General features: G+C 34.1%; 1 protein-coding gene across 3 annotated transcripts; it reads right to left on the bottom strand.

Annotated features, from left to right (window-relative positions):
* Positions 1–313: 313 nt before the first annotated feature.
* LOC126629389 (uncharacterized) lies at positions 314–7,121 on the bottom strand. 3 transcript variants are annotated; one of them, XM_050299419.1, is made up of 8 exons: positions 5,266–7,121; positions 4,297–4,415; positions 3,314–3,356; positions 2,730–3,232; positions 2,330–2,642; positions 1,076–1,241; positions 812–914; positions 314–703 (listed from the first exon to the last, which is right to left on the bottom strand). In XM_050299419.1, exons 1-8 carry the CDS (start codon positions 6,421–6,423, stop codon positions 586–588), a joined length of 2,523 nt encoding a protein of 840 aa, XP_050155376.1. In that variant the 5' UTR covers positions 6,424–7,121; the 3' UTR covers positions 314–585. The 3 variants fall into 3 exon arrangements, with proteins under 3 accessions (XP_050155376.1, XP_050155375.1, XP_050155374.1); XM_050299418.1 differs by having other exon boundaries at positions 2,730–3,356; positions 5,266–6,727; positions 6,858–7,120; XM_050299417.1 differs by having other exon boundaries at positions 2,730–3,356; positions 5,266–7,120.
* Positions 7,122–15,508: the final 8,387 nt, after the last annotated feature.

The raw sequence follows: 15,508 nt of genomic DNA, 5'->3' as shown, positions 1-15,508 counted from the left end.
AACCTAAAGCTTCAGTACAAAGATAACTTCTGCCCTTTTTTTTCTGGTTTTTTTTATATTTTTTATGCTATTGTTAAGAAATAAATCTGTGGAAAGTAAATAATTTGCAAGTAATTCCGTTAAAAACTAAAGTTAATACAGTAATTACACATTATCTTACGTTTACCAAGTCCCCGTTTTATTCTCTCACCTGCCCCACTTTCTCCGCCCTACTATACTGTAAAAATTTGTACCAATTTTACTAATCACGGTTATGCTTGCCTACGATAGCTAGAGCTGAGAACCAGGGGGGGGGGAACGAAACACGCGAAAAGAAAAAATTCAGAGAAGATTTTATTTACGTAAGAATGATGAATCGAGAGTGCCATATGTTATTCTAATTACACAACGCATTCGAATTTCCATAAATAATCAGAGAAACATCGGAAACTAGTAAACACTCTACAGAGAAAAGGACCACAGAAGCTTCCCATTCATCTTCATCCTATGGAACAACCACTGTCTCCCCTCTTTCCACCATTCCGGTCATTCTATTCAGTTTATATTTTTGTCCTTTTTTCTTTTCTTTCCTGTTAAGAGTTAAATTTACAGTATGGAGTATGCTCGAATCACCTCAACAATCGGTGCTCGACAAAGTGGGCACTTCCCTCCACCACGAATCAACTCGTTTGCACATTTTGAACAAGTGCACATGTGCCCGCATCTGCACACGAAAGAAAAAAGGGACAAAAGGCACACAAAACAGTTTAATACAAAATGATAGTCATCAACACCATCAAAATCAAATGTATCGAGGTTACAAGCAATATACCTGTACAAGAGAGAATCGATTTGACTATCACAACAAACACAACAGGTCCCTTTTCTCACATGACCCCATTTGGACCCATCCTCTGATGTCTCAGCGCCCAAGCCTGCAAAGTGATAGCATCTTTCATATGAAGTACCCCAAGATTAAAATGCAGCTTTAATGGAGGCAGAGACCGCATGCATACAGTTTCGTTGAACACACACACACAGATTCTTGAAACAAACGTGTTTCTGTGTCATTTAACATATTGAACCTGAAACCAACCTTTTTCACCAGATGAACGATTCAAAGCTGCGGAGACTTCCTGTCTAACAGAACGTTGCAACTCCAATTGCATATCCATGCAGGCCTCCAACATCCTCTGCATGTGACTCATGCCTTGCTGGAGTCTACCCATGTCTGCTCTGAGATCATTAATCATCTCCCATTCCTGCTTCGTGTACGAATCCACATTCAGAGAAAGCAAAAGAAAGAAAGAAAAAGAAAAAAATAGACACGGGATACAAAATCCACTCCAACACCAGTTTGCATCAATCAACTAAACAGGCACAATACACTATATGACTTTACATTGTACTATTTTATACTGTTACAAGTAGTTTAGTTATGGTATGCTGTCTTAGCAATGAAAGACCCTTAAAAGTCTGTAAAAAGTTCGATAATTTCCAAATATATTTAAGTATTATGAATGTCTAAAGATAGCAACTACAACACATTGTATTACAAGAAGTAATGGAATAAAATAAATTACAAACAGAAATTATAAATGGACTAAATTGAATTACTAATGGAATACTAGCATTTGCCTACACACCTTTGTGTGTATGAACATATTTTTTTAGAAAATGAGGAGAGAGGGAGAGAGAGAGAACTTGGGGGGAGTGGGAGGTTTTTTTTTTTTTTTAATATTGGAGGTATTTTACATCACCTGTAGATGAGGCTTCAATAAAAAATAGTAAAATTTGGACCTGTAAAATTACATTATTGCCCATTATTTTTTTTGTGTGATAGAAGACTAAGTAATCTTTTCACCCTCTTTTGGTTGACAAAGAAGGTTTCATTAATTAATAGAGATAATGAAAGAGTGAAAAAAGGAAAACATGTGTCATTTAATCCTAGAAGTGATATCTTACTGAGGTCCCAATTACTTAATGACCAACAAAATGAATTATAAATAGAAATTAGAATTCTATTTCAAATTATATATAGTTTTACTCTATACACTATGAATTCTTATACATTTTGAATACAAAATAAAAATATAGCAACTTTAAATCAAATATTAATACATATAATAATAATAGTATCCGTATAATAGATATTTGACACTAATATATTTATTGATATATTAAAAATTTAATACAGGGAAATAATATATTATATTTATTAACCTGGTATAAAACCTTAAAAGCCACAATCATAGAATATCGCGATTATGTATAGTAAGCCACATCTAAAATTTTGAGAGAAAGATCGGAAAGCCTGAAAAAAGCTGCATTAAGAGAGAAGATTGCTCACAATTTCTGAACGATGCATGCTATGACGAGACCAGCCTGTGTGATGTAGGTCCTGGTGCCATAATGGCTGTGGTGGGGGCACTGGTGGAGATGGTAGAACAAGTGAAGGTCTGTTAATGGCATCATGTTGATCTTCATTCTGCCCACCCCGCTGTTGCTCCTGATCATGCTCTGGTGAAGCTGGAATTGGTGTTGGCAAGTTTCTATGCAAATCCCAATCAATGGGAGCATGACTTTGCCTTTCAACATATGACTGAATCAGTTGGTCCAGACTTTCACGGAACCCACTCCGAAGAAGATTAGAGACACTTCTCCTACAATATAGAAAAATCATAACCATCATAAAAAACCAAATAATAAGTTTATGTTGTACATATAATCAATCTACAAGAATCAAATACCTGCTTAGAAGTTCCCGTAGTTCCATGCTGTACACATTATCATCCTCTGGCGGATGAAATCTATTGAATCTTCTAATTGGAACTGAACGGCGATTTCTCATGGGACCAGAAGGCCCTTCGGTCCAATTTCCAGCAGCATCCCGAGTACCATTCTCATGCCAAATTCCCTGGGCTTCTTGTCGATGATCTGCTTCTCCATCAACATTTCTGGGTGTTTCCTCAGGCCAATTATCGACTGAATTTCCTTGCCAATTTTCAGCCGTATCTTCGGCATTACCATTTCTCCATTCATTCAACTGACCGAAAGTTGGCTGCTCCAAGTTTCGTGTCTCATCTTCAGCAACTGGTTCCTGCCAATTCCCTCCTTGATTAGCAGTTTCTTGCCAATCTTGACGCTCATCAGTAGTGTTGCTCTCCAAGCTTCCCATTTGATCAGGCAACTGATTGATGTCAGTTGCCTGACTAGCGGGCTGCAATTGATCATTACTTTCCTGTTGGACATCCTGTGAAGCATTTGTTTGAGTATGCTCACTTCTAGATTCATTAATATTACTGTTAATCGTAGAATCAGTTTGGCTGCCAACCTGACCACGAACAATATTTTCTAATCTGTAGCGGAACCCTTCCCTAACAAGGAAACAAACTTGTCATTATGCAAACAACTAACATCCACAACTCTTGTTTGTCTTTCAACAAAAAATTATCATCATTCACTTAATGGAATAAAAAATACTCAAAAGATATAACTGGAGCATTAAAACCCAAACGATAAAGTAAACCAAAGTAAAATCAAGAGTAAGGCAAATCAAACGAGTGTCTCATATTTATTCTGTATTTTTATTATCATCCCAGGAAGAAATATTATAAAGCAACTGCAAGCCTTATAGCATAGCCACTCATTAATATGTAATACTGATGCATATTTATTCATCTATAAGACTTTATCTGTTCTATTTGAAACCCAGAGAAAAAACAGATGCTTAAAGTAATGGCCATCCATCTAGAAATCTTGTGTTTCTCCCCCACCCCCACAAACCCATCACTAGTAATGCTTCTACGCAGCACAGTAGACTTGAAGGAAAATCTCCTACAAATACTAACAAATAAATGTGTTCACAAAGGAATTCTCTAACCTCAACCAAATTATTCATATAATGTAGTAAATTGATTCAACAACAAAACTAGAGAGAAATGACAAAGAGATGATAAATGTGTTCCTTCAAGACAACATAAAGTATGCTATGTTCCCTTAGATTTTTCTCATTAAATAGATAGCTTTTCAAAATCAGAACTACTAAGAGTCTAAACAAAATAATAAACGTAAAAAAAAAAATACCAACATTAATTTCAAGAACAAAAAAAGGAAGTGATGAAAAACATAAAGTATGCTATGTTCCCTTAGATTTTTCTCATTAAATAGATAGCTTTTCAAAATCAGAACCACTAAGAGTCTACACAAAATAATAAACGTAAAAAAATACCAACGATAAGTACAAGAACAAAAAAAGGAAGTGATGAAAAAATTTGGCATCTTAAGACGTACGGCATGACTAAAAACATCACATACCTTAAACCAGAAACAGTGTGTCGCTGTCTCAACTGGACTAATTCACCAGCAGCCATGGAAGGTGGTCTTTCTTCTTCAACAGGTCTTTCATTGCGCAGGAATCTACCTCTGAGTAATGACTGGAAATGTTTAATTATATTAGTAGCCAAATCATGCCCATTTATGCAGGAAACTTAATCTCTACAGTGTCATAAAGGGAAATTTTTGGGCAGCAGAGCCAGAAAGAAATACACAATTCCATTATATTGGGATAACATCAATGCAACTTGTAGTATGTCTATGTTATAGACAATGGTGATGAGAACTGGCATAAATAGGAAACAACACCTTACAAATATGCATGAATACTAAAAGGGGGAAAAGATAGGGGATAACTAATAGCTATTCTTCTCATATTAACATAAAATCATCATGCACCTTATAGCAATACAATTTCGGATAAGCGTTTGAGTTAAAATGTATGCTGCAGGGTGTACATTCTAATTTGGGAGCAAGCCAAGTGAATACAATGGTATCTTTGCAACCGGATATAGCACCCAAAATGATACACTTAAGAATAAGCCCATATCTCCCACTGAGACAGAAGCAAGGTATATCAGAGAAAGAAGAAAACTCATTCCATTTTGAAACATAAGTTCTGGGCCTCTGGCTCATCCTTATCCACTAATACAAAGATACAAATAGGACCAGAAAAAATAATTCATCATAGAAAATGGGATCATAAACATAATATGCGGACTTAATCTGCAACTCAAATGACAACAATTGTACCCAGTTATTTTGATCTTCTAAAGAAGCCAGACAAATTACTGAGCACAAACTTTAAGTATTCTAGAAAATCCTGTAAACTACAATCATAGAAATCACAATCATTGATAAAGACAATTTTTAAATATCAACCACACCACTGGAGCAAATTGAATTATGTTTAAAATGACATTATTAAACAATCTTCATGAGACAACTGACCTGAATGCGGTTTCGATGAGCAAAATCAGAGACAGCCCGATGCTCCACCAAACAATCAAGCTCCCTTTGTCGTTCCCTCTCAATTCTTACAAGCAAATCAATTAGAGCTTGTCTTCCACGCAATCTCCGCATGTCCCTGCGAATGTGGTCTGGTTGGCCTTCTTCATGGTCAGCAACCGTCCCGTCACGAGCTCGATCAACTTGAGCACCACCACTGGCAACTTGATCATCCCTCTGGCCCCCACGAGCTCCTCTTTGCTGACTTGCCATTTGCACCCATTCACGAACAATTCTCACCCTTTCACGCTCTGTCTCACCAAGCCACTCTGCTCTGGGACTAGTGTTTCTCTGAGCAACATTGGATGAACGATCACCAATGCCAGTTTCCATCCATCCCCGTACAATCTGACTCACTCTCTCCCTCTCCACTTCACCAAGATCAGGAGATTGCTCTCTACTAGACACGTCATTGGCACCGCGTTCACGTTGTGAACCTATTTGATCATGTGACCAAGTTCCAAACTCATTCTCACTCTCACTTGCATCCGCCAAACTACCCTGATTCTCACTCCCCCGACTATCAGACATATTTGTGGTCGAGTCATTAGTATTAGACTCAACACTCCTCCTATGCCTCAACCTTTCCCTCACTCTTTCACGCGCTCTATTCAACACATGCTCATCCTCTAATTCCCTCCACATTTGCAATATTGCGGATGCCTGAGTACTTGGCCTCTCAACAGCCCCCTGCCGCCTTGAGGTAGGAGACTGTGACTCCCTCAAGAACGAGGAGTCAAGCATCGAAACCGTGTGCAGGCCTGCAAGTGCCATCAACTCTGATTCACGATTCCTCCTCTCAATCGTTGTTATCATTTCCTGCGCCTGCTGCGCAGCCCAACGGCTCAGAATCCGCGAGTGGTGTCGCCGTGCAGCAGATGACTCTGCTAAATCATCACCCTCCAGATCCAACCTCCGTCTCCTCCGCACAAGCTGCTCACCCTCGTCATCTTCATCATCAGGATTACGAGGAGAACTACATGATGCAAATGACATACATTCATCCAAGTGCCCCCGCATGAATTCCTCAAATCCACGCTCAAAATCGGCACAGGCATCAGCAGATTCCGGCTTCTGTTGTAACGGCTCAAAATCCGTCATCACTAGCCTATCAAATGCGACACTAGGGCACCCAAGCACCAACCTCTACCCCCTCTATTCCATTCCCACCACTCACCTACACCTTAACACTCCATTTCCAACCCCAAAAGTCAAAACTAACATATTAAATAAATAAATAAATAAAAAGTTTGCAACTTAACCAACATTCACATTCTAATTCTATAGCAATCCAGAATCAAACCCCCAAATTGACTCCGTATATAGAAAATACACAATCGAAGAAACAGTAAGCACCGACCTAAATCAAAATCAAAACTCATTCATAGGTCGCAAACGCACACCCCTAAAAACAAAATTACAAATACCCAATTCAGAAAATTGGAGGCAAAATAGATCGCCCTGTGAGAAATCGCGGGAATGTTGGAATTTTGATTGGTTTGAAGAAGAAGAAGAAGAAGAAGAAGAAGACGTACCTCTGAAGCTTCAATGTTTTGGTTTCCTAATCTCACTGGGTGTATGTTAGAGAGAGAGCGAGGGGTGAATAGGGAGAATTTCGTCTGTAACAAAACCCTAAACTTCAGGCAAATGTGAGTGAACGAGAGAAATGTTGAAGACGCAGAGAGAGAAAAAAGGAAGACAGAGAGAGAGAGAGATCAGAGAAGAGAGGAGAATTTATAAATTAACATTTCAGAGAAACACAGGAGAGAGAGAGAGAGAGAGAAGAACGATCCAAAAGAGCAGAGAGAGAGAGAGGAGCGGCAGCTATTAGGTGATGCCACGTACTTCATTGTTTTTCATTTAAATACTAACTTCCATTTTCTCAGTGGGTCAGCGGTATTTTCCACGTCACGTCAGAAATTACAAAACCCTTTTTTTCAATAATTGAGTTTTATAAAACCAAGCTAATATCCAAAACTGTCAAAAAAAGGAAGAATAATATCCAAAACCAAAGCTACGTGAGGAAATAAATCCAAAAAAATGAGAGCTGTAAGCTGCATAGATGTTTAACCATGTTGATAGGGCATAGGCACTTGTAAAACATTTATCCATAAAACTACAGGTTCTTTTAGCTGGGATCGTATTGGTCCAGAATATTTTTTTAATATTTTAACTGAAGATTTAAACATTTTAATTATAATTTAATAAGATTTATTCTTTGGAAAGAATAAAAAAAGTTAATAGGTCATATGGGTAGTATTATCCTCACACCTGTTTTTATTTCTCACACACTTCTCTCAACTTTTAGTCGTAAAATCGAATGAATTAAAGAATATCAATAACCAAAAATTAACAAAGAAGTGTGTGTGGTAAAATGGGTGTGTGAGTAGCACTATCCATGTCATATTTGAGTAGTTTAACTTGATATGGCGCCGTATTATTGTTTCGTGTTATTTTTTCCACTTATAAGTAAAATATATTAGGTTCAAATCTCATGAATTATGAGATACTAAATTAATATGGCAATCCTATTGTGTGATTTAGTTCCAATCCTCTTACCCCTATAAATATATTGTTGTACTAAAATTAATTAATGTGAAACTAGCCTAAGCCTACACACTTTGTGTGTGAAGCAGAAACTTTTCTTTTTCAGTTTTCTTTTAAAGTATATGGGACATAGAGAAGTTAAAGGGAAATACAAAAAAGAGAGGGAGTGACAGTTGGGAGAAGTTTATATTTATATTTTTAAAATTAGAGATATGTTATGATGACATGTTAGTGAGGAAAGTAAAAGAATTTAAAAAAAAATTGTTTTTGCAAAATTACGTTGTTGTTCATGATTTTATTTTTATGATATAAGACTAAATTATTTTTACACCCTCTTTTGGCTGACAAAAAAGATTTTGTAAATAGGTAGCTTAGATATATAGACTCGTTTGGAAGTGCTTTTAAAATGACTGAAAAGCTTTTGGTGAAAATGTTTTTGGATCCAAGCCTTAGTAAAAATACAAATGAATCTTGGATAAGCACTTCAAGTGCTTTTGGAACCCTAAATGTTTTTAGTGAAAATATTCTTTAGAACTCCAAAGTATTTTCTCTAAAAGTGTTTTTAATTATTTTAAAAGTACTTTCAAACGAGCCAATATTAGAATACGTATGAACCAAAATGAAAGAGTTCTTTTTCTCATGGTGTATTTAGTTAGTTTGCACGAAGACTACATAACACACGTTGATTTACACATATTCTACGGGAAATAAATAAAATCATTTTTCGAATTAAATAGCATATGTGACATCTACTTTTCATCCACTTAAGCAAAAAAGAAGCACACAAAAATGCCCCATAAACTAAATAGCAATTAACTTGATATAGATTTGTGTAGATAAAATTACCACACAATCGAAGGGTTATGTTTGCAATTTTTGAATAGGAAGAAATCATGAGGTTAAATTATGAATTGTATTCTAATTTTATTACTAGGTTTTATTTATGGAACATTTCACTTTTTACTAGACTGTTCCACATAGAAAAATCTGATGTTAATTTTTTATTTTTTATATATAAAGTCCACTAATTAAAAATTCAAAACATTATCATCCAACTAATGAGGGACAAAATAGTAGTTTCATGGCTTTCCTTCATTTTCTTTTTTGAATAAATTTTAATAGAAAAAATATAAATCAATTATTCAAATAAAAAATCTAAAAGACAATTTAATATAAAGAGGCCAATTTCCGTGTTCCAAGAGGCTAGTAGAAACAAAATAAGATAAAGAATATTGCTTAATTCAACGAGAAAATTCAGTTAAATACGAATTTTAAGCAAAATTACCAAGCCCAACTCATCTACATTTATAAGGCGAAGACAAAAAAAAACAGTGAAACATTCATAATTTCAAAATTACCCCTCCTTAATTAAAATTTTAAAATCAATTTAATTTTAAAAATATCCAAACTAACATAATAAAACTACCCATGTTCTGGGCAGTATTTTTCTTTATTTTTGTAATTTTTGAAAATAAAAAATATTTTAAACAAAAAAAAAATTACAAGTAAAGAATAAAATGTAAAAGAGCAAATTGCCACACGGAGATGTGTGGAAAGAGACTAGTTCTTTAATTAGGCCGGAATTTGTAGGCGAAGACATCATAAGCATAAATATATTTACATTTTTGCCCCCATTATGTCATTTTTCAACAATGATAAAATAGCAATAGATTCAACTTTTTCATTTTTAATTATATGTGTTGCATGAGTTTATTGTATTTTAACGTGTATATACAATAAAATTAGAGAATTACTTATTTTTTTAAAAAGTCATTCTTTGACACTAACCTTGAGATCGCAAAATTTGATCAGTCAATTACCAAAAAATTTGATTGGTCGAACGCTAGAAAAAATTGGCAGTCATAAAATATGGTAGGATTGAGTGAAAATCATGTAATTATGTTGAATTAGAATAATATTTATAAATTTATTTTGGTTTACTTTATTATTGGTACCTAAACTAAAGTTATGGTATTTTAGCTAAAACTTTTTCAGAATTGGTATTAATGTGACGACTCGTCCCTAATTTTACAATTTTATAAATTTCAAAAGAGTGAATTTATGAAAATGTCACTAGAGGCGAGATCGTTGACTTTCGTTGACCGTTATTCGTGATGTGTATGGGCTATCACTTTACCGTATACTCAAAGTACTTGACAGTACGAATGTGTAGGCGTAAACAAAATCGAAGCTAGGGTTACGACGAAGTTTTTACGGAACTACAAATCCGAAAAGTACTTTTGTAAAGATTACTATTTATTATTTTATATATTTTTCAAAATTATTATATTATTTTTTATATATATTAGAAGAGAAAGAAGAAAAGAGGAGGTGGCGGAGAATGACCAGAAGGAGGAGAAGAGAGCCTTGTCGATTAGGGAAGTGGGACGAATAAGAGAACATAAGGGGGATGGACCAATCAGGGAGGAGAGAAAGGAGAAAAATGAGAGAAAGAAAATGAGGGAGCCAGCGGGTCAGGTCGGAGAATAACCCGCGTGACCCGATTGTTGACCCAACAGTAACAACCTCGAATTCAGGCGATTTTCCGACAAGATGAAGTTCGCCACCACCTGTAAACGTCTTCTCATCATCCCTCCTGCAATTTCCACCTAAGTATCGACGAGTTTTTATGTTATTTCTCAAAGGAAACTCGAGGAACGAACATGTTCTTCCCGAAATCCACGACGACAAATCCCACCATTTCTGAATGGTATCATGTCAATCACCACCACCATTAGACACCCCTTGAGGCCTAGAACAAAGCCCAAACAACTATAAGGGTGGCGGAGCATCGAAGGTGACAGATCAAAGCCACCCATTTCTAGGGTTTCCAGTGAGTTCGAGGGAAATTGGAGCTTTTGCCGATCAAATTGGACTTGGCCACAGGTATAAAACTTGATCTACTCATTGTGATTTTCATTTCTATAAAATTTGGTAATTTTTTAAAATAGTTAATTTTTCTAGTGAGTCGGGGCGGCGGTGCGTGGGTTAAGACCCGACCTGCCTATCCTAGGCTAATTTGGATGCCCTGATTCCATATTTGACATCTGATTGACGGAATTCCATTGTTTGGGTATAACTTCATTAAGGTCTGCGACTTGAATATTATAGCAATTGATGATCCAACGGGAGGACATTAGGAACTTACGGATCGGGAATCCTACGTACGGATCTTCTTGAATTGGATTTGTAAGTTCATAAAATAAAACGTTGACCGCCACTTAATTTTAGCTATTGGCGAAGATCCGACCGTTGAATTGTTCCGAAACTTTATGATGTTGTTCTAGAAGCTTATTGAAACCCTTAGGAAGTTTTGGTTTGGAAATCCGACATACGGATCTTTCGAATTGAGTTATGTAGGGTTGTGGACCCTACCGTCGACCTTTGACCAACGGTTGATTTTTGGTCAATGGGTTACAAATCATTCTAGAACGTCCTTAGGGATGTGTTTTTATGTAAGTTACATGTTCTATCGATAAGAATTCTGAGACATTATTTGATAATTATTCTAGGCGACGATTGTTCGTGATGCCTCGATATTTATGCTAAGGAGTTGTAGCGCAGACTTGAGGTGAGTGAGTCTTTTCCTTTTTATAGTGTGTGTGTGTGTGTGTATATATATATATATAATTGATAGTTTCCATTTATGCATTGAAAAAGAATTTCTTACATACGTCTGGATTAGACTAAAGTTGATTAGAATTAGCGAAATGACGGAATTTATGAAATATGCTAAATCCTACAGGATGCGCAGGTAAGTTTATTATGTTGACTAAAATTATTGAATTGTTATGGCATGCTTATATATGTGTAGTCTGCTCATCATTGTTGCACCCCGGTGTTAGTGCTCGCCTAGGGTCAGGGCCAGTCTTTCACGTGTATGTTCACCTCCGCACTGCACGCTCGTCCTGGATCCACGTAGGTGCATGTCCTGTCGTACATATTGCATTTGGCAACTCTAACTCGTAGGTGACCATGAATAACGCCAGTCTTCACGTGATTGTAGCACTAAAGTAGATATTATGATTACACCCAGTCCTGTCGTATAGGTTGCATTACGCAACTCCGACTCGTGTGCTAGCATAGATTGATAAGCATCAGTTCAGTCATATAGGTCGCATTAGGCGACTCCGACTTATGTGCTAGCATAGATTGTTTGAGCACCTAATTTTACTTATATTACTGTTGAGATTTTGTGATTTTGGATATTCTGCCCTTAGTTACGAGATATTGTGCCGTAACGAATTCTTGAGATTTTGAAGGCTACAGGAAGTATTTTTATACTATACGTAGTAAGTATATTTTGGAAACTATACTTGTTTTACGGCGAGGGGTTACAATGTTTTCAAAAAGATTTTTATAAAACTTTACTTTCAGGCCCACTCACCCTTATTTTTCGCCCTTCCAGGTTTTAGTAGCTGAACTTTCTTATCGACGAGGATTCTTGGCAAATCTTGGTGTAGACAATTACCTTTGATGGTATAATTCTCACCCTATCCTATTTTACTGTACTTATGCTTTGACATCACGTGTGAAATGAGTTCATTCCCACTCACAACACACTCTTATACTTAGGCACTTTTAGGTTTAAATTCTCACATTTTTCCACATCACTACACTTTATGGCTTCGTCACCTTCCAGGTGTTGGCCAACATAGCTCGATTCAGAATACTAGTGGACATTTCGAGTCGAGGTGTGTCAATTAAACTAAAAGATCCCTCCTTTTTTATGCAATAATCATTTAAATTTTTTCATTAGCATAACAAAAATATATTAAACTATATGCTTCTTTCTTAATCGTTGAATTAAACTTGAATAGTTGAAATGCATGGTTAATAATATATATTTTCATGCCTTTTTCAAAGGTCTGTAGATGTTATAAGTACCAAATTGCTCATTTTTTTGACTAGTTTGAGTTCAAAATGATTATTTTTGTAGCTTTTGACAAAGAAAAGCTATGTTGTCTTGCTTAATTGTATTCTCAAGATTTTACGGACCAAGACTTATCTTCACTTAAAGATCAACTTGATATTTATATTCAGTTTATGCGTTTGAGAATTGAATTTTCCCAATTGCAAAGGGATTAGTGATCTTGCTAAAAAAATAACAGACAGTATTTATATTTACTTACTGAATTGATTTTGGTTTTACCGATTTAACTACTTCAGTGGTGATAACATTTTTCACCATGAATATCATCAAGTGTTCATTCCGCAAGAAAATGGAGGACCCAATGGTTAAAGATAGTTCAGTTGTTCTCAATGAGTAAGAAGATTTTCATTGTATTAATAATGAAACTATCATGACATGATTTCAGAGTAATTAACCTTGTCGTTGATAAATTTAGTGTTTGTAGCTTGTAATGTTGTTTGTACAAAAATTATGAATGAAAAATTGGTAGTTTATTGTTGAATTTTTCAATATATTTTCATTTATTATCTTTTTAATGGGATTACCCGATATTTAAATCCTGAAATCGCTATTGCCTATGTATAAGAAAATATAGACACACACACATATCCTAGAGTCATTTAATATTTGTTGCCGTGTCTGTTTAAATGACAATTTTTAAACTACAAAAAATAAAGAATAAAATTTGGTGAGAGACACTTTTCATAAAATTATATTAAATGCATATATGTTGACCAAAGGAAGATATATTATAAACAAAAGCATCAGCCTCTGGGTGTCATGTGTTAGAAAATCCTCATCGGATTATTCAAGTGCTATTTTTAGACATACAAAATTAATATATTTGTCGATACAGGTTATGATAATACAGATAAAACTTACTTATAATGATAAGATCTCTATGTATTAAAATGTATATCAACAATTACATTAATTTTATAGGAAAAATAATAAAAAAAAGCTTGAAAACTTAGATTTTTAATGAAAATGACAAAAAGATGTTGTAAGTGAATAATATCAAGATTGACTTTTTAGAGTTAAAATGTTATTTTTGGTTAAAATGAACAATACTGAAAGTATTTCGTTAAAGTTCTCTAATTTTATATGTCTGAATAATTTTTTTCCCAACCGATAAAGATTATATTGAAGAAAAAAACCCCTCATTGTAGTAAAATTACATTTGCATCCTCAAACATCAAAGAGCCACCACGACTCCCGACATGAAGCTACCTTTCTCCCTATTCCCTAATAACAAAAGATCGGTCACGATCCTTCTAGTCATGCTTGAAAAATGACCCCATTGGCGTGCTCCTTTTCAAACTATCCAAATATTTAATATCTTTATTTTGTCATTCAGTATTACGGTCTGATAATATTTATCTTTATTTAGAAGTAAGAAGTCTTGAGTTCGAATCTTGTGAATGAAGAATTCGAAACCAAATTAAGTTTCCAATTGTATGACTTAGCCGAATTCATCCATCTCCCTAATGTAAAAATATCGATGTATTAAAAAAAATTCTTTATTTTGGATCGAAAAGGGGCATGTCCAAATAGTTTTATTGATAACATCCACTCTGGTGAAGTAAAAATTGCCTTGAAAGGTTGTCATCTTGACTCAAAATCCAATTTGTTTTTATGAAGAACTGGGAAATAGATTAGTTTCAAACTCATCATCCATGAGATCTAAATTTAAGACCTTTTATTTACAAATAAAAAAGAATATCATGATTTTCACTTTTATTTTCTTTATTTGCACTCCTTCCTTTAATATGTATGTTTTATCTATACTAGTTTTATCAAAACCTTCATTGTGTGAAAAGTACTAGGGTTCTTTAGAGAAAGGTCCTTGAAATTCCTATTTTTCAAACAAAAACCCAATTAATATTAAACATTCAAATAAAACCCAAATTTCAAATAGACTACCATGTAGATAAATATATAACCAATTATTACAACATATTTACAAATTATGCCACAAAACCCTAATTATGTTAATAAATATTATTACTCACCCTAATTATGATTAGCAATTAACCCCATATGAAAATTTTACCTTTTTTGTTTCATAAATATTATTAACATATATATATATATTAATTTACCCATATTCATAAACAATTATAGGCATATTTTTTGTATAAAAAAAAGGATCCTTTGTATAATCAGTTATTTTGCATCAAATAATATTGTTTGATAAAAAAAAAAAACAAGAATCAATTAACATTCTTTTATTTTGTAGGTAAATTATTTTACACAGATTATTACATACATTAGCCATTTTGATTTGTTATTATATATGCGTGTCAAAAATATTTTATCTATATTTATATGTAAAGTATAAGTAAATTAATTTTTTATAAGAATTAAATAATAGGTAAATTATATTGTAGGTACAATATGTTTTTTTTTTAAAGAAAAATTGAAATTTATAAACAAAAAGTAGTACATATATTATATTTTCAATCAAATTACATTCCTTTATTTTGTAGATAATTTTTTTAAAGCATTGTTACATATACCGGGCACATTTTAGTACTAATATATATATATATATATATATATATATATATATGTGTGTGTGTGCAAATATATATTAGTTTTAGTAGGAATTATATATTGTAGGTACATTACATTTGTACAAAAAAAAAAGGTAAATTAAAATTCATAAAAAAAGGTAGTAGATATATATATTTTTTTAATCAACTTACATACCTTTATTTTGTAGGT

Source organism: Malus sylvestris, chromosome 7 (assembly GCF_916048215.2).
Source record: "Malus sylvestris chromosome 7, drMalSylv7.2, whole genome shotgun sequence".
In the NCBI taxonomy this organism is placed as follows: Eukaryota; Viridiplantae; Streptophyta; class Magnoliopsida; order Rosales; family Rosaceae; genus Malus; species Malus sylvestris.
The sequence above is the reverse complement of the archived record's forward strand: the minus strand, read 5'-3'. Positions and strand labels throughout refer to the sequence as shown.